We start from the raw sequence: 18,766 nt of genomic DNA on the forward strand, positions 1-18,766 counted from the left end.
CATTACAGTAAGTTGTATTATTTCATTTCTACAGTTCCTGCTGTGATGTACTCTATAAAGAGGATACTTGTTCTTTGTTTTAACTAATCCAATATCCATCCCTCAAACCCTTAATTGAAATTAAGACAGATGTAATTAGACATAGCCTTTCAGCGCATTATTAAAGCCTAAGCTGAAACTATTAAGGGATTATAAATGTGTATTAGGAGAGGATAGCTCATCTACTTTTCTCTTGCCTGACTTGTTTATTTACAGGAAAAATGATCCAGCTGAGATTTAATAACAAGGAATAGAAATTGGGGAAATGTATCTGACCAAACCCAAATGTCATTAAAAAAGATTTGCAAGCACGTCCATCAAGCCTTTGTGCCAGCTGACATACTCAGCACTGCTCATATGGTCTTCAAAACATCCTTCTTAGTGAGTTTCATAATTTTACATGTCACATTCAATCTGAGACATTAGCAATCTGCCTGACTTATGAAGGTCATAAACTAGACTCATCCACAGGAATTTCTTTCTCATCTGCAGGCAGAGAAAATCATAGAATGTAACACAAGAGTCATCAAGGTGTCTTACCTCGTCTTGGTAAATGAAGAAAAGCATGATGGACAGGATTTCCAGAAAGAAGATGAGCAGGAGGAGGATGAAGAACTGTAAAGTGAAGAGAGAAGACAGAGTTATTCAACACATAATTCATCAATGCAGTAACAAAAGATAACAAGGATTTGTCAGTGTCATATGATGATGTCACGCTGACATTAAAGAGAAAAACAGACTCTGTTGGGAGTGAATGTAAAAAAGGATAGCGGATGAATGGCAGAAAGTGTCAGGGTGAAAGATGACAAATAAAATATATAATCATAAATTGTTCAGCCTTGCTGTTCCAGACAGGTCAAAAGGACAGAAAGGGGAAGAGGTGCGACTATCAAAGCAAACAGGACATACTGGGAGAGATGGTACACAGTTTTCCTTTTTCCACTTTTGAATTTTATTCTTCACCAGTCCCCAGTTCCCCCCACCCCTCTCCTCTCTCTGGAGATGAGAGTGAGCTGGTTGATGGGTAATACATCTTCCTGTGGGCCCATTTGAGTGCTTAAAACAGTTACGAGCTCATCCATCAGCTACAGTGCTAGGACTTGGCTCTCGGTCTCACACACAGAGCAGACTGTCTGAAGATTGGAAGAGAGAAATATTATGACAATGGTGCAGTTGTCCAGGCGGTCACAAAATGAACTCAGTGAATGCACAAGATTATCAGTTGAAGTCTGTAGATGAACTCTCATTCACATGCGTGCATTGAGCTCCATTTTTATAGAACCAGACTATCATGCTAATGTGCCGGCTCAGAGAGAGCAGATGTTGATCACTCTGCAAAGCCATCATTGAAGAATGAAACATCGGTTGATCCTAATTTGGTACAAATTTTGTACTAGTTTAGATCTCACTATATAATAATCCATGAGCCATGATGTAGGGGATTCACAGCATTCAAATAGTAGAAGAGCTTAAATTAATGGATTTTGTCCATGTAATAAACGTCTTTTTTCCAAAATTGCCTTAGCACAGTTTTGGGAAAAAGGGAGTGTGTTTTGACACAATTTGCATAACCATACACCCAAGTAGCAAAGCACCTCAGATATTCTGTAGAATTACAGTAGTCAAAACTACAATATTTTATAAGAATGCATTTTCATTGTCATATTACATGAGTAATGAGTTGATTAATACATGTTTGAATTATTTAAAAGTTTCTCTGCTAAACCTAAAACAATTTAGCATTTCTACTTTACTGTATTTTTCTCACTAAACTTAGGACAGCTAATACTGACCCTCAAAAATAGCATTCAAATCATCACCTCAGCAAACACATCTGGAGCGACAGCAGCATTAAGGAGTTTCCATTATAATCACAAAAAAACACCAGCAAAGTAGGATCTTGCCATAAGACTATTTTTTCAGGCTATATTTTCGTTGGCAAGACAACATGAGAAGAATTTTCTTCATTGACAAATCCGTCTTTTCATTTATGCCATGCTGTGAAAAAAATCCTTGATGGGTTTAGGAAGTATGGCAAGTAGATGTCTCTGAATGCTATAATTTGGAAAGCAATAGATATGGGTATTTACAGTTGGTAAGTGGGTGTTTTTTAATTGCAAAATATGATTTGAAGCTCGAATGAGCTGCTGACGTGACTGTCTCTAGTCGCTGAAATGCCTTCAGCAACTTTTTTTGCTCTTTTTAAAATCTAGCAATAAATCTTGTGACTTTTAGGACAAGCCTTAAATACTTTATAGCATAAGAGAGTGGCCAAGGACATATTGTCTTGCATCAAGTTCTAGCAACATGTTTGCTTGCCCAGAGGAGGAAGTAGAGCAGCAGAGATATTTTGTCACTTCCAACCTTCTCTGAGGGAATGTCCTATATGTAAATACAGCCAAAATCACAGCACAGACGTTGTCTTTATTTTAAGTGAGTGGTAGTTTTGTCAGATTAAAAATCAGGATTATCAGAGCGGAGCAAGGTCGCACAATATATTCAAGGGGATTAGGTTGAATACCTCGTCTTTATGGGTGGCTGTTGAGTCTCAGTTTTATCATTCCATCTGAATCAGTCCCTATAGAGCAAGACAGCTTTGTAGCATAGATCTGTGTTACAGTTTTTTCATTTAGAAAATTTGGGACAAAATAACTGTTCATAAATTTAATCTCCAAATAATTTTTCAGACTCTATACGTGCATAATCTTCTTTTCTTGTCGGAACCAGTTCCTGTGTAGAGAATCGCAGACAAAGACTGATTCCAGCCAGTCACATGTGACTGAACAAGGCCCAGTGATTAAAAAATGACCTCTGCCAACGCCCACTTGAGCATGGTGGAAGGTATTGGACTTGAATTATGGATGTAGATGAAACCAGTGGACCAGTGGAGATTGGTAGAATGATAACAACGTATCTGGTTCGCTGGGTTTGCTGCTGTGCTGAAATTGTGTGATATATCTAAAAATGGGAGAATGAGGGTGATATTCTAAGGATGGCCGTTGGCATGGCAGGGGAGTACCCCAATCTGTTTGACGGCAGCATAAAGTGTAATGTTACCACCATGTTTCCCTGGTATACTGATAATTACATAAGTCCGTTGATTTTTGTTGAATGAAAATTTACTGACATGCTGCCTTTTCCATTGAGCTTAAAACATAACTGTTGTGTCTATAAATATGTGTCTGCACAATTGGTGCTTGTGTTTGCCACTTGATACATAGACGAGGTTATGAATGCTAGTGCTTTGATATGGCAAGATGTGCCAATCAATGTATTATGTCTTATGTTTACAAGCACGTTTAGTATTTTGCTAATTACTGTGTGTGGTGTTTTCCAATATGTTAGAGCCTGAAAATGTGCTTATCAAATCAGGGCAGATGTTTTGCTTCTTGGTTATAAGATTTAGCTAATTGAAGAATTTCAGTGGTCAAGCAAATGCTGCAACATTCCTTTTTTGAGTGCACAACTTGCTGTGTTTAGTTTGAGACAACACTACGCTGTTAAAATTCACAAACTACACAGGTGTATGAAAAGGGCACGGTGCACCATGAGGAAGTGTTAGTCTTATGTTGTCAGAGTGAGGCATAGAGAGAAGGATGTCACAGAAGGTCAAAGTAGATTTGAGCTCAGATCTGTTTTTTTCTTCAATATAACATGGCGTCATGTCCTTTGTGTTTTCTAGCTGTTTCCTTGACAGTGGATATGGGTATTGCTAGTTCACAGGACTGGCATCGAGCAGGACTGTCAGTGGTCCCTGAGGTCTTTTTGGCAGCACCTGCATGAATGAATCACTTCATGTTGAAAGGATAAAAGTCTCAGTGGCAATACTGGAAGGCCAGAGAATGACTGGGTAACAAAGAAACAGCCGAATAAAGAGCATGTGTGTTTGACTCACGTGTGATCTTTTCAGAATGCACTTTCAAATAACCTCCATCCACATTGGAGTAGATTTCTAAGTGCTCCTTTTAACTGAGGAAAAATGCTATTGTGTGGATTTTGGGAAGGCAACCTTTTGGACTATGGTAATAATTTCAGTAGCTGAGTGAAAAACACAGTTTAACCAACTCCAAGTATTGGTTATTTTACTTCAGGCACTAATAGTTTGACTTTCCATCATCCATTCGTCCATTTGTTGAACCCTATTAACCCAATTTATTAAAGAATATAAAGACAGTTTTAAAAACTAAATTAAACTCACAGTAACTCGATGGCAAAACCTAAAACAGTCACGTCTAACACATTTTTGTGACACTAAGTAAATGTTACATTCAATGCAAAGGTAAGAAATTAGACCAGAATAATTGTGCTGCCACAGGTATTTCTACCTTCCCAGCAGATACTGCCAAGGACATGAATGGCTTCTACAGGAGCAGTTAATGAATGTTCAAACTGTCGATAGATAAGTTACAAGTAAATGTATAAAAGCATGCAGCTTTGTCAATTGTATGCAAATGTCTCGCCATTTTTGTGATATTATGCTTCTAATAGCAGCAATTTACTATTACGCACAACACTGAACCAGTTTAAGTCACTGAATGTAGTCAAGGATGCACACAGCGATTCAGAGCCATGATATTAGCAGAAATAGAGAATCATTTTGTATTATCTTGGATGTTGGCCACTAGTATTCATTTTTCTCTTGGCTCTGGTTCTCAAATAGCCAATGAATAAAACATGTGGCTCTAAAGCTTCTAAGTACTTATCTTTCTACACCAGCTATTTGCTAACTTTGTCTGTCTGCTCTTTGTAACTGAGGATACAGCACATTTAATGCAAAATCTTTTCTTTCTTTTTTTTAAACTGAAAACTACACAACCAACTCCGCTGGCGCTAGACACAAACATTTTTTTTCTTCTTTAAGTTTTGTTCTAAAACGTTATGTAAGTCTCTGGTGACTTATTAAGAAATCATTCTGTCTCTTCTAACGAAGGTTGAGACATTCCCTTATTTGACCAAAGAAGAAAAAATGACAGGATTTAAATCATTTTCAATTTGTTGTCAGTGTGTACTGCAGGCCATGAAATTATACCACAGATCAAGAGGACATTGTTAAGAATGAGAGCTGATACTCAGCAGTGCTTGAAAAACAAACAGACCAATTCCCTGTGGCATACTGAATATTTCCCATTATTCTGCTCTTAATAGGACATTTAACTCTTTCTTTTTCCTTAGATCACAGGCAAAGAGCTACACACAATAAGATCATTTATTTATCATTTATCAAACAGGCTTCAGAAATAAATAGCAAACAATTAAAATCTCTTTGTGAGTGTGCATGTGTTGGAATGCAAATAATAATAAAAGCAATTACAGAATGCCAATTAAATCAGTGGCAGAACAATCAAGAAAGCTGCTTACTTTGATGGAAAAAATATTAATTTAAAAGTAAAGATGCAAATTCCCAGTCACTAATTTTAGCCTATAACCCTTTTTATTAAATATATCCAAACAGTGAATACCTTTTCTGATGAGAAACACATTTTGTAACAAATTGCTTTGCAAGCTGTTGTCTAATAAGACTTTAATTACACAGGAAGCAGCAAATAAACATATGCATCTGCTCTTGTTTTAATTGAGGTGCTTAAATATCAAAGTAAGGGTTGTGGGACGGGACATGGACACTTATTCCAGCTAAAACCTATTACAGAAGTGTGGTTGGTTTGCTCTCAGAGTCCTGCAATGATAAATTATTGTAAAATAAGACTATCCCATTACAGGAGGACAAAAGCAGCAATGGTATTGTTTTTCTGAATTGCCATTATTCAAATCGAAATACCTTATTCCGTTCGCAGCTGGAAGCCATGGATGCAAAGGATTTATAAGAGATCAGAATAAAGGAGAAAAAAATAAGGTTGTAAACAAATTTTTTATAGCAAAAAACATCAGAGCTTACAAAGCAGTTGTCAAAAAGCATTCTTGTACTCATCAATTCTTTTTTATACTCGTGGCCAAGGGCACATATGATTTACTAAAGAAAAAGTAAAAAAAAACAAAGAACAGCATACTATGAAACTAAAAAAGTTTAAGAAGATCTGACTTCAGTGAAAATACAAAGTTATAAAAGGAAATCCTATTTTAAAACTTACATGGCTCTGTTCTAAGTAGCTCTTAGCTTGGCTCTCTCTTCTATTCATAAGTAAGTCACATGACCCCACTTAAAAAAACTAGACTAACTGTAGATTTACTCAAGTATTGCACATAAGTTTAGTACTTGAGTAGTCTTTCCTCCTTCTGTGCCCTGTAGACCATCACACATGCCAATGCTGTTTTAATCTCAAAGGAATGCCGCTTTAACGCCTGAAATCCTTATCCTTGATCATGTAGGCAGATAAGGCTGACAAAATGGATGAAAGATTCCTTTTTAACCCAGAGACATTTTATTATTGTCATCAACAGATAACACTAATACCAGGAAAGCAGTTCTGTACTGTTTGTGATATTCTTTACCATACAGATAGCACTGACACATGTAATGAGGTATATAATCGTATCAATGCAGCAGAACAGTTATAACACACAGGGAAGTAGTCTTTTAAGAGTTCTCAGTTCCAGTTATGGTGTCCTGCAGGTTTTTGTTCCATTACAGTTTCAGTTTTTTTCGATAAGAGTTAATGAGCCACAGCTGGTCTATTTCTAACAGATGCCTTCTGGGAGGAACATAAAGCTGCAGGCATCGACTCTGGAAAACCAGAATACAGATCTTTTCTTACTTCCTTTTTCCCATAAGTATTTTCATGTGTTTTATTGCCAAAGAGTAGTACACAGCAAAAAAACAGTGTTGTAATTAGTCTCAGACTTTGGATTTACAGTTTGTTGCAATATTTACATTTAGGAAAGCTGTACAACTGAGGCGCAGTAGCTTTTATTAGCCTGAAATGACCAAGTGCAGATTTCATACATTATGAAAATGAATATAACAAACACCAGAGACCTTTGTGCATGCATTCATGTTATTTTTGTTTTGAGTTACTATGCCAACGGTGTTAATAACCCTCTTCAGGAGAGATTGGATCTTTAGCAGAGCTTCAGGGTAAACTATAATCAAAGTAGAGGCACAGCGATTGATTTCTTCATGTTCGTCTATGCTGTGATTTCCACGTGAAAGTAACTGTGGATCTTTGTGGGAATCTAATAATCTAGAAAGATCAGTGAAGCAGTCATGTCAGACACACAGTCCAGGAGCACCTAAAAAAATCAATACTTTTTTGGCTCTCACTGCCCTAAGCTTAGATGGTGGGAAGCCTTTGAGGTGACAGCGGTGTGCTTTTTATGTAGTGGACCTAATTATTTTTACAGCTTCTAATTCTCAGACTGATGCAAAGCTTTTCAGTGTAACCAATCTGCTCCCATTTTCACTGGAGCAATCTCACTGCTTGGTCTAATTTGTGGGCAGATTCAGTCACAGACCCACCAAACCTCCTCAGTGCCCTTTGACTCACTCTGGTATTGACTGTCTCAACTTAATGATGTGAAACATGAAGTTAATTGCCCATCACACTGCTGAAAGTGGCATTTCTGGAGTAATTTAGAATCCCTAAATGACTCATATTTTCCAACTTGAAAAGACAGGGTATTAGATTGTGTTTGGTATGTTATGAAAGGTCAATTCTCCACAGATAAAGACTGCTTTCCTATCAAAAATGATTTGTCTATAACGGGTATTTGTGAATTAAACACAATAATTAAAGAAACAGATAAGAAACATATATTCCTTTATTATTGTTTATGAGGCATTGAACATGGAAAATGTCTCTAAAAACAGCAAAATTCTGACAGATCGAACCACATGAGATGTAGTCACAAGATACTACGACAACAGAATGAGTAATCATGTTGCGGCAAAAACTTAATTCTTGTGTGGCTACACATTCAATCTGTGATAAATCAGCATGCAGTTGACATAGTTTTTCATTCAGCTGTTTAAGCAAACGAAGGTAATCATATAATTGACCCGCATGCATATGAACATGTTTCTGTTTATGCATTTAGCAGACTTTTTTATCCAAAGCGACTTACAAATGAGGATATAACATTACAGCTAACAGCAAAGCTAACAATAAGCAATGTAGAAGGGAACCACTCGTCAGGCTCTGTCAGAGGTGGCAGGGTTGGCAGTGTAGAGATAAAGTGGACTAGAGGGGGTAAGGAAGTACAGGGTCAGTGCTAGGATAGGAGATGCTCTCTGAGGAGCTGGGTCTTCAAGAGTTTCTTGAAGATAGACAGGGAAGCCCCTGTTCTTGTAGCACTTGGTAGGTCATTCCACCATTGTGGAACGATGAAAAGAGCCTGGATTGTCTTAAGCGTTGTGTAGACACCACTAGATGACAATCCTTTGTTGACCGGAGTGACGTAAGCCGTGACGTAAGCCTTTGCGATAGCATTCAAGTAGATGGGAGCCGTTCCATTAAGCGCTTTGTAGACTAACATCAGTGACTTGAATTTTTCTGAGCTGGGTTTAGGATTACAAACCTTTAGAACCTCAAAATCTGCCTCTGGTTTAGCCTCTAAGCTTGATGCAATGTGGATTACTTTGGTTTCAGAGATAGATGAAATAAACATCATCCTTTTGTAAATTGATCTCACTCTTCAGGCATTTTTAACCCATCCATCTCCTAGGTTCTTCCAGCCCTTGCTTGATGAGTTTAACAACTTCTCCAATGCTTGATATTGTCCACAATTCAAACTGTGAGTTTGAGCTGGTGAATTAAGTCTCTTTGATCTTATGACACTGGACTCAACCACAAGAGATTGCTGGATATAATTACAATTTATCCAAAGATAAAAATTAAATTAAATTAAATCTAATTTATCAAGGCCTCACGTGTGCTATAGCCATACAAGAGCTCACCCAATATCATGAGTGCAACAAATCACGATATTCCCATTTTGTGGCAACAGTTTAGCTATCAAATCCTCATACAATAATGGTTATGACTTTATTATCTCATTCCCGTGCATTGGTAATCCGGGGCCATAACTTAATAATATAGAGCCATGCAATCATTTTCAATCCAATGTCTCCAGAGGAGCTTCCTAAATTATTGAGTTGCTTCTAGATAATCTGCAGGTGGTGTCAATTCTACAACCAGAGCTGCTGAAGAGTCTGCGGCAAGTTAACATTAGAAAAGGGCAACAGTCAATCAAACAAAAAAAACTAAAGGTTGGTGACAGAGATCAAATTCTTGTTAGTTCGACTCATACCAGAATTTTAAAGTGCATGTAAACATGTAAATCCAACTGAAATCGTACAAAACTGGACAAACTCACCCAGATAAAGCAGGTGGGGATCGAATCAATGCTGCATGAATACAATCAACTAAACTTAAATGGGTCTAGGCACTCTGTGCATGCTCAAAAAATTCCATTGTTTTGCATCTTTTTGTAAAAAACAGTAAAGAGTAAAAGTTTAATAATACAGTCAAAAGCCTAATAAAGCCGCTCTCACTCATATTTTTTGACTGTCAGAAATAGTGACTGCAAACCAACCCATCAAGATGATCTAACCCTAACCCGTTTCCAGACTGTCACTGCTCTGATAAAAAGCAGATTTTTATAACCACAATGTAATCTGACAAAATTATCTTTAAACTAACTGAAACGCAACATCTGTGCAGTGATTTCAGGTAGACTTGACATATTAGGACTTTACAGAAAAGTCAGAATGAACACACAATCCACAGCGCTTTGGTGTCAGACATACATCAGCAAATGACTCTAGTTCCCTTTCTGTAGAAGTGTACCGGAACAAGGATGTTAATTAAATAGCTAGGTTGACCTGTAACTTAAGTACAACTCAACTGTGGCTGTACCATTGCTGACTGAAAACAAATACTAGGTAAGATACTGGTAAGAGCTCTGTGTTTAAGGTTTATGTCTCATGATTCCTGTCACTTATTTGCAAAACCTTAGCCACACATTCAGCTTTTATTGATTATATTTTTTTAAGTTTCTCCCTTTTTTTTCAGATATAAATATTTCAGATATAAATATAACTGTTTTAATGCTAAAAAAGCAAGTACAGATGAACGATGTATGCTCTAATTTTCTGTAGATATGGTTTTATACATCAAAAGAGCTTGAAAGAAACACAATTATTGAGATTCACATTGCTCATACTTGCATGTATTAAATGTGGGGCATTGCTTGGACAGATGTTTAAAAGAAAAGCTGTGTGGTTGTTAGAAACAAAAATCTAATTTTTTGATTGAGGACACATTTTCACAAAAATAAATAATTAAATAAAAAATTAAATAATAAAATAAAAGTGAAAATAGTTTTTTTCTTTTATTCTTATTTATCCATTTATTTTCTTTCTTTGTCCATGTATATATTTGTTTATTTATTTTTTGTTGGAGTGTAGCAACTGCTTTGGGTTTTGCCGGTTGCCTGGCAACCTCACTCTGAGGCAAATCTCCAGGAAACTTCTGTTACTATGAAGAGGGAGCCAGTGCACCAACGCCACAATACTGTCAACATCCACAAAAGTGTCTACAGTACTTTAAACTGAACAGATTCAACTGGCAGGACATTTTCATTATATTTTAAAAAATGTTCCCTTCTTTGTATGATGCTAAAGAAAATGGGTCATCAGTGCCCTTTATAAGCTAATGTTTGAGTTATCAGTTTCCACGCTGACTTGGGACCCTCATTGCTTCTTAGTAACTTTGTTCAAAGGTTTCTGAAGTACTCCTGCTGAACATGAATATGGATCTCACAAACACAACTGACTGGATATGTGTGTTTGAAAATATGAGGGAAATTTTACATTGTTATAGACAAAAAATGTCTTTGAAGTCTTCAAGATCATGGAACTGCCAAAAAATTCAAACTGTAGATTAGTAACTGATGTTTGGATGCTACATATCAAAAAGCATGCTAAAAGAAATGTGTTTTACAGCAATGAGTAATTCCTCAAATATCGTACAGCAGTGATGCAATGCTCAATGTCCCTCATCAGTGAACAACATGCTAATTAGCCCTGAAATACGAAAGGAGAACTCCTTTCTAATTTCCATGAAGAACAGGCTGTTCTGTCACTCATTAAAGCACACTTGTAATTTGCACACTCTAATCATTTTGACAGAGTGCTGGAATTGGTCTGGTCACTGTGGGGAAAATGTCATGCATAAAGCTAATGATCTATCTATCTATAGACCTATTCCCACAGAGCTCATAACTGCTTACTCCTACTGGGCAATTTTTCTAATTAATTTAATTTTTTTCCTCACACACAATAGATTTTTTCTAATTACGACCACACAGTGTAAGCACTTCATCATTTGACATAATGTATATGTCAAAGCACTTCAGTCAGTTTTTCATTCATAATATCTGTACGTTAGTGTGTGTAAACATCTTTTCCCCTTAAAAATTCAAGTCAGTAAAGAGATGCAAAAACTGTAACTTCACACTCTCAAAATGAATCATAGAACGCAGGTCTTGTTGCTTTGTGCTTCCCAGTGCGTCACCATTATTCACAATGCCTGGTATACACCCTCCAAAAAGGGACAATTGGAAAAATATTTCCAGACTTTTGAAAAAGGGAGTGATGTCAGTGGAGTTTCTGAAGTGTAAGTTGATGGGGTTTTTTTTTGGTATACACATAATTCTAAATGGAAAATTCCTCTGGTTTCCCAGCCTGAATGAAATAATGTACCCTAGGAATACAACATGTGGGACCTATTGGAAGGTTTGCTTGTTTTATTATGTATAGAAAAGTCAGATATTCCCACTGTAACATTTAGCTTCTAGCATTGTAGTAGATATTCAATTGTAGATATTCAAGTGTCCTAAAAAAAGAAGACCATATTTGCTTTAAAATAAGTTTACCACTAAGAACTACATCTATTTTTTTGTGGGAAAAAGAATTGGCATTGCAAAATAAGAATTTATCAATACCTCTCTACTACCACAATTGAATTGTGGTTCTCTACAGTGCCTCATTGTTAGTGCGTATATTTATATATATATATATGAGCTGTTGTTTATATTAAGTTGATGATGCTAATGCATACAGCTCACTGGCAGCCAACATTAACAATAGATAGAATAATAGGTATGTAGTAATGAAACTGTCCCATGGTGAGCCAACACCAAAGGCAATGGACCAGAGACCAGAGACTGGGCCTTGAATAAAAAGTGGTTGGCAAGGCATTTACCAATTAGAAAATATTGCTGTGAACGGTTTAGGCATTTATGACTGAGTAATTTAAGGTTGGACAAAGGTTTGTTGTTTGAAACTGGTATTTTGATGTGGCGAGTCCTCTAAGATAAATAACTTTGTATTAGACAGTAATTCTGTAGCGGGGCATTGTAACTGCTGGTTAATGTCGAATAGTTTGCATTTGTGAGTTAACTATAAAATATATCAAATAAGTAAGCACTTCTACATGCCACTAGGAAAAGACAACAAAAATAATTGTGTCAGTTGGACTAAAACCAAACTTTTAAAATACATGTAAACATGTTTGACTAAAATCTTAAAAGACAGACTAATACACTTAGATACATTAGTTGGGGATCGTATCACTCTGCATGTTTACGCTCAACTGGTCGTAAATGTGCCTCAAATGATGCAGTGAATTTGGCTACATGTACATGTACAAAGATCTCCCATAAAGAAAGTTAAAAATGGCATAATGTTTTGATTCTTTTCTCACAAAGTGAACAGCATTGTGGCATCAGACATACAGTACTTGTTTAATAGCTCTATTTTGCTCCCTGCATGTATACAGGGACTATGACATTGGTCCAATTTACAGCACACTGGTTAACATAAAAAATGTCCACAGTAAGAAATTCATTCTGCTATGCTGTATCTTTACAGAGTGCTATTCATGCCTAATATACAATGACTTTCTGTGTCAAGAAAGGGGGCAGCAATGTATGCAATATAACAAATTATTTAGATTTTAATTAATTGATGTATTGACTTCATTGCAGTCATTTTTAAATATTTATTACTACAACACATGTTTCCCTTAAATGGAATAGATCTGTTCTCTTAATCTGTGAAGCTAATCTTAGCTTGAGGGCCCATGGTTAAATATTACGTATCACAAGATTTCTGATAACCCAAAAAATTTAGGAAATAAAGGGCTTTGTCCTTAAATTTGCAAACAAGTGTTCTGTTAGGAGTGATAAATTTGTGTATTTAATGCAATGGTGATTAGTGGAACTCAACTGTGCAAACTTTCAAATAAAATTCAAATGTAAAATGAATGATTTTTTTTATTTGAAGACAGAAACACACTCAAACAACAGATGACAGGACTAAATTAAAGATGTTTTTTTATTTAAAAACATACCAGTTGAATCACCAGCATGTCATACCAGTCAATTGGAAATGTCACAATTATGCTAGTTGAGAATGTCGGTGCGTGAAATGTCATGAGAAGTTAGTGGTAGTATTCGTCATGTCCATATCAACAAAACGTAACATGAAAATATCATCATGACGGCAACACAAGCTTCTGTCTCAATTCAGCAGCACCATCCCCATCCTTGCAAATAACTTACCGTCAGCAGAAGAGGACGGCTTTCTTTGACAGCTCCCACACACCCCAGACAGCCAATAACCATGATGATTGTCCCCACTGCGATGAGTAGGTTGGCTGCCGACAGCGAGGGAAGGGATGATGATAGGGTGGCAAAGTTTCCCTGGGTCACCGAGAGCCAGACCCCCACCCCCAGAATGCCACATCCTCCCAACTGCAGGAGAAGCACAAAGAGACATGAAACTGTCAGTGTGCTAACAGCACAGTCCAACACCGTCAACCATGACATTACATAAAAGTACTCGGACTTGTTGTGGCTTTATGTTTTTTTTTTACTCTCCTTGATGTGAAGGATGTGCAGAGAGAAAACAAAACAAACAAAAAAATTGTCTTCTCAAAAAAACTCAAGAACAGAAGCAAAAGTTTGTATGAAAGATCAAAATAGTTTGCAGAACAAAGCAGCCCCCTTTCCAAGCAACAAAGTTTAAATAAAAAGCTATGCATTCAGGGAAATATGATGATTTGCTTTTTTGTTGAAAAGTTTTAGAAGACCAATGCCAAATTTACATCTGACCAGTTAACATAAGGCTGCAGACTGCAGCTAAGCTTTGCATAAAGACTCCAAAAAGGGAGACAACTTGTTTTCTTGTGTGCAACAGTAACAATAGTTCAACATCCGGCACCTAATTAAAATGTCAACTCTTGTTTGCCTAAACAAGGAGCCTCTTGTTGAGTCAGCAATAGATTAGTGTAAGTTTAACATCTGCTCTTTTTACCATCTGATGTGACACTAAAAAGCCCTTGTTTTCTCAACCGTTTACACAGTACACACTTGAAGTAGCTTTTGAATGAATGCTAAATCTCACATCTACTGTGGCAGAGTGCTGCAGTGTAATGGCTCTGACACCATCTAAAAATCTATTATGTTCTTCATATCAGAAATTAGAAACTATATACAGCTTTTTTTTTTTTTGAATATGCCAAAAAAAAGAAGCAATCTACTCCTTTCCCATTTCCAGCTACAGAGTAGTTACCCTCTATGACCGGTACCATAAATTACTCAAAATGACAACCTTGCAGACTACTACTATAGTAGCAAAGGGTTATATTTGACTACCCTGCAGGCTATGGTAGACCACAGTTATTTCCAAACACGACTTTCTGAGAAAAATAGTCATTCATTTTTGGCTGTTCGACAGTAGATAAGCCTGGGAGTGGGCTGCCAGCCACTGTGCAGACTGGTAAAAGGGATCTGTTTTATCTTCTTTATCTGGTTTACGCTTCTGTCAGATTCAAAGCCTTCAATGCTATTTTGCTATCGCAACGATACAGCTCAACGCTGCTAGAGTCAGCTCTAGTCTGTTTAGTTTCAGTATACTCTCAGTGTGGGCAGGATTATTATCATTATCTGCTTATCATTGCTGCATCGGGAAGGTGTACTGACACAGACAGTACACAGAACATCCCTGTGTGTTTATGGAATGGACATTGCAGACTGTTTTCAATGTGAGTTTAACAACTGTGAAAAATATATATATATATATAAATCCCCCTTGTATAAATCTGTACTGTCAATTTAAGAATGTGCTCTGGGAATTGTAACTTTTGCATATGGGTACGATTTTCAACCGACTTCTCAATTCAGAAAACAAGTAAGCAATATGTGATATGTGCAGGAGATCAGTTCTGCACCATTAACTGTCTTTTAACAACAAATGCTGAAGATTCTCTGACAAGTTTTCTGCCTTGTTTTCATGTTTAGTTCTGGTTTTAACCACTTGCAATATCAGCTGAGATAGTTGTAAAAAAGCCATTAAATACGTAGAAGAAAAGGACCACATGTGAGGTACCAGGGTTGATAACTGTTCTATTTGGAGCAGTGCTCGCTCTTATTCATTCCCATTAAAGACAAAAAAAACAGATGTTAGGGCTTTCTTTTGGGAGGGTACAAGCAGAACTAGTTTTTGTATTCGGGCTTGCAATGCAGTGTAATTTTCACTTGATTGAAGAGTTGGTAATTATTCAAATTTGTTTTAGCTTTGAGAATCTTTATCCTACATGGTATAGTTTTGGAGCTTCAAAGCATTTAAAAGTTAGTGAAAATTCCCTCAGTTCTTTTGAATAAATGAAAGCCCTTGGCCCTTGCCATAATTGAATTCAGGTGATGGTGGCCATTTGGATGGCTAGATGACCAATGCAACTCGATCTCCAATCCATGTTCAATTCCTAACTTATATGTTCTGTGTGGAGTTTGCATGTTCTCCCCATCTATGTGTGGGTTCTCTTCCACCATGTTAGGTTAAATAGTGATTCTAAATAATGGTGCACGTTTGTGTCTCGTTTGTTTCTGTGTGGCCCTGTGATGGACTGGCAATTTGTCCAGGGTGTACTCTGCCTCTCACCCAATAACAGCTTGGATAGGCTCTAGCCCCCCTGCAACCCTGAATTGGAATAAGTGGGTATAGAAAATTAATGAATGTTCTGAGATTCAGATGTAAAGCATTGGCCTTGTGTGTTTGCATATGTTAAGTGGTGAACACCTGAGTGGATACACAAATTCTTACTCCGGTATAATGAAGGTAATGAGAACTTATTCTTTGTTCCTTCAGTGATGAATTCCATATATTTCAAGTAAATCTGAGAAAAGGGTAGCATGGTAACAGCTGTGACATTGGCTTTTGTTATTCTAACACACCAATTTAAGACATACTTGTAATACAGAATGCGACCCGTTAAGAAAATAAATGAAAGAAATTGAAAGGTAGTCTCATCAACTGGCAGTTAGAAATAAAAAAAAGTTTTTTTTTTAATTGGCTCAATTTGCACAGCCCTTTTGGAGGAAAAGTGGTGCATCACAGACATTCTAACTGTGTAAAGTGACAGAAAATATGGAGATAGAAGATCAATATCTTTACCCCCTATAAAATAAACATCGCTATCAAGCTTTTATGGTGGGTACTGACTCAGTTGATTCCTAAGGTTATTTAATTTCATTAATAGATCATTTTCACCCAAGTGGTCGTTTTTTCTTTTTACACGTTAAGGAATAAGAAGTGGGAATTGCCCATTATAGAGGCTGAACTGTGACATGACAATACTTTTTGCTCAAATGGTTAGGATTACGTCATACACCAAGTATTGTTATTTGAGGTTATTGTTTAAAGATTTCAAATGCTGTGAGAGTAAATCTGCACTGCTTGGAGTCCAAAGCCAATATGGGTGCTTAGCTTTTCTTCTTTCTTTTTCTGGCATTTAAAATCCAGACTGCTTGCCTTCAGCAGCACAGAAAGACACTGAATAAAGTCGAGGCTTTCACATATATCTATGAGATGTATCCATCATTCACACTCTACAGTATACAGCCATTTGCCAGAACTCCCAAAGGCAATAAGAGTTACATAACTAAATATGTGATCATTGTTTCCCCCCCTTTTTGCTTTCTATTTCCAGCCCCAGCACAAGATCCTATCTAATGAGCTCTTGAGCAAGAAGTAGGGCAAAGTGAAGTAAAAAAAAAAAAAAAGGCCAATTCAATGGAGCTGGCTTCTCTTTCCAATCTATCACGACAGGGAGATATCAATAGCTTGTAAATTAAGGGTTTCCTGGTCACTCTTGTTCACAATGGACCTTTACAAGGCCCCAGAGAGTATTCCCTATGAGGAGGTGCCTGGAGAGATGTTGTTCATGGCCCAGGCCCTAATAGAAACCACAAGCAAAGATGATAATGATGATGAGGATTATGTGTATTCTCTTATGCAGATCAGCAGCGCTGAGAACGATGAGGGAAGAAAAAGTAAAGTTGGGTGTAGATGACGTTGGTGGTGAATGTTGTAAGAGAAGATTCCTTCACTCACTTGAGGAGGACTTAACTGTCACAGTCTGCTCTTTCACAGTCTATGTTTTATCGGTCACAGTTTGTTTAATCATGGTTTCAGTTATGTTCTAGTCCTGTTTTTCCCCTGCCACCTCGGTTCATTCAAGTCACCTGGCTCATTGTTCACAGCTGCACCTCATTCACTGATCACTCCCTCCACAGTATTTAGTCTTCTGGTTTCCTTTCAGTCACTGCAGAATCCTTACCTCACTATCCCTTCATGCTTCCACGGAAAAAAGATAAGTTTGATTGCCTGCCTCATAGCCTGTTTAATATAGCCATAGTCAGTGTTTTTTTATAGCCTTGTTTTGTTTAGTGTTTTTTCTTCATGTTAAGTATTTTTGATAATCCGGCTCTGCCGCGCCTTTTGTTCCTGCTCTCCATTTTGTAAATAAACCTTTTGATTTTGGAAAAGAACTGCATCTGGGTCCTACCTCTCCGAACCGGGACATTAACTGTGAAAGTAATTCACTTTTCTCAAATTAGACTTACTTATTTCATCATTAATTTACTCAGACATGACAGGACAGTAATGTCTGTCTTTGCTGTTGATAATAATAATTATAACAGAATATTTGTAACTTCCAATGTGTCTATCAATTATTTGGTGTATAATCACAAAGGAAACAGAAGATTGAATAATATTTTAGAAAAATTTGAATGTCAGAGCTTGGTAACATTTTCTCACTTGCAGTCAAAAATGATTCCACTTAATGATTCTAATACAGACAAAAACAAGAAATTCTCACATCTGAGCAACTTGAACTAGCAAGTGGTTACCATTTTTACTTTATAACTGATTTTAGCCTCTGTTAGTGAAACCAATTCTAAATTACATATCAAATATTTGAATGTGAGACTGAGGTCTTGACACATTGAATCAATCCTTCAATAGCTGGCTCTGTTTGAGAAAATAGCTTTGAAAAATCTCAAAACCTCCATTCATCTAACGGCTTTTACATTAACTTACTTTTAATCTGATCACAACAGTTGTTGATTAGCATCCATCCACAGAAACAGCTGCCTAAATCTTTATAGTCACACAGCTTCACAATATTTAGATTGACGCAACCATCTGGACTGCCACCCCCTCTCACAGCAGGTCTGTGTATTTAAAGAAGAGCTTTTGGATCCAGCTGCTGATTGGACCCATGACTGTGACTGTTCTGTGTGAAGACATATAGTTTTCTTCCCCAAATATCTTTTAATCAAACTACCTGCACTACATAAAAAAACTGTACACAGTGCAGCAGAAATATCTACAGAGATATCACTTCGATCATATGGTGATGAAAGCATGTCTCTCCATTTAATTTCCCCAATAACACGTACAGTCAGTGCACCTGACTCCTTGATT

The 18,766-nt window shown here is 36.9% G+C and overlaps 1 protein-coding gene across 3 annotated transcripts in view; it reads right to left on the reverse strand.

Moving 5' to 3' along the window:
• Positions 1 to 18,766, reverse strand: part of tspan4a (tetraspanin 4a) — a 146,319-nt gene that overhangs the window by 39,059 nt on the left and 88,494 nt on the right. For all 3 annotated transcript variants that reach the window (XM_072380046.1, XM_072380045.1, XM_072380044.1), the window contains 2 exons: positions 13,558 to 13,749; positions 580 to 654 (listed from right to left, as the gene is read on the reverse strand). In XM_072380046.1, coding sequence (XP_072236147.1) covers positions 580 to 654; positions 13,558 to 13,749 — 267 coding nt within the window. The remainder of the gene's footprint in view (positions 1 to 579; positions 655 to 13,557; positions 13,750 to 18,766) is intronic.

The sequence above is a fragment of the Leuresthes tenuis genome, unplaced genomic scaffold (genome assembly GCF_036924035.1).
Source record: "Leuresthes tenuis unplaced genomic scaffold, fLeuTen1.0.hap1 SCAF_2, whole genome shotgun sequence".
Taxonomy (NCBI): domain Eukaryota; kingdom Metazoa; phylum Chordata; class Actinopteri; order Atheriniformes; family Atherinopsidae; genus Leuresthes; species Leuresthes tenuis.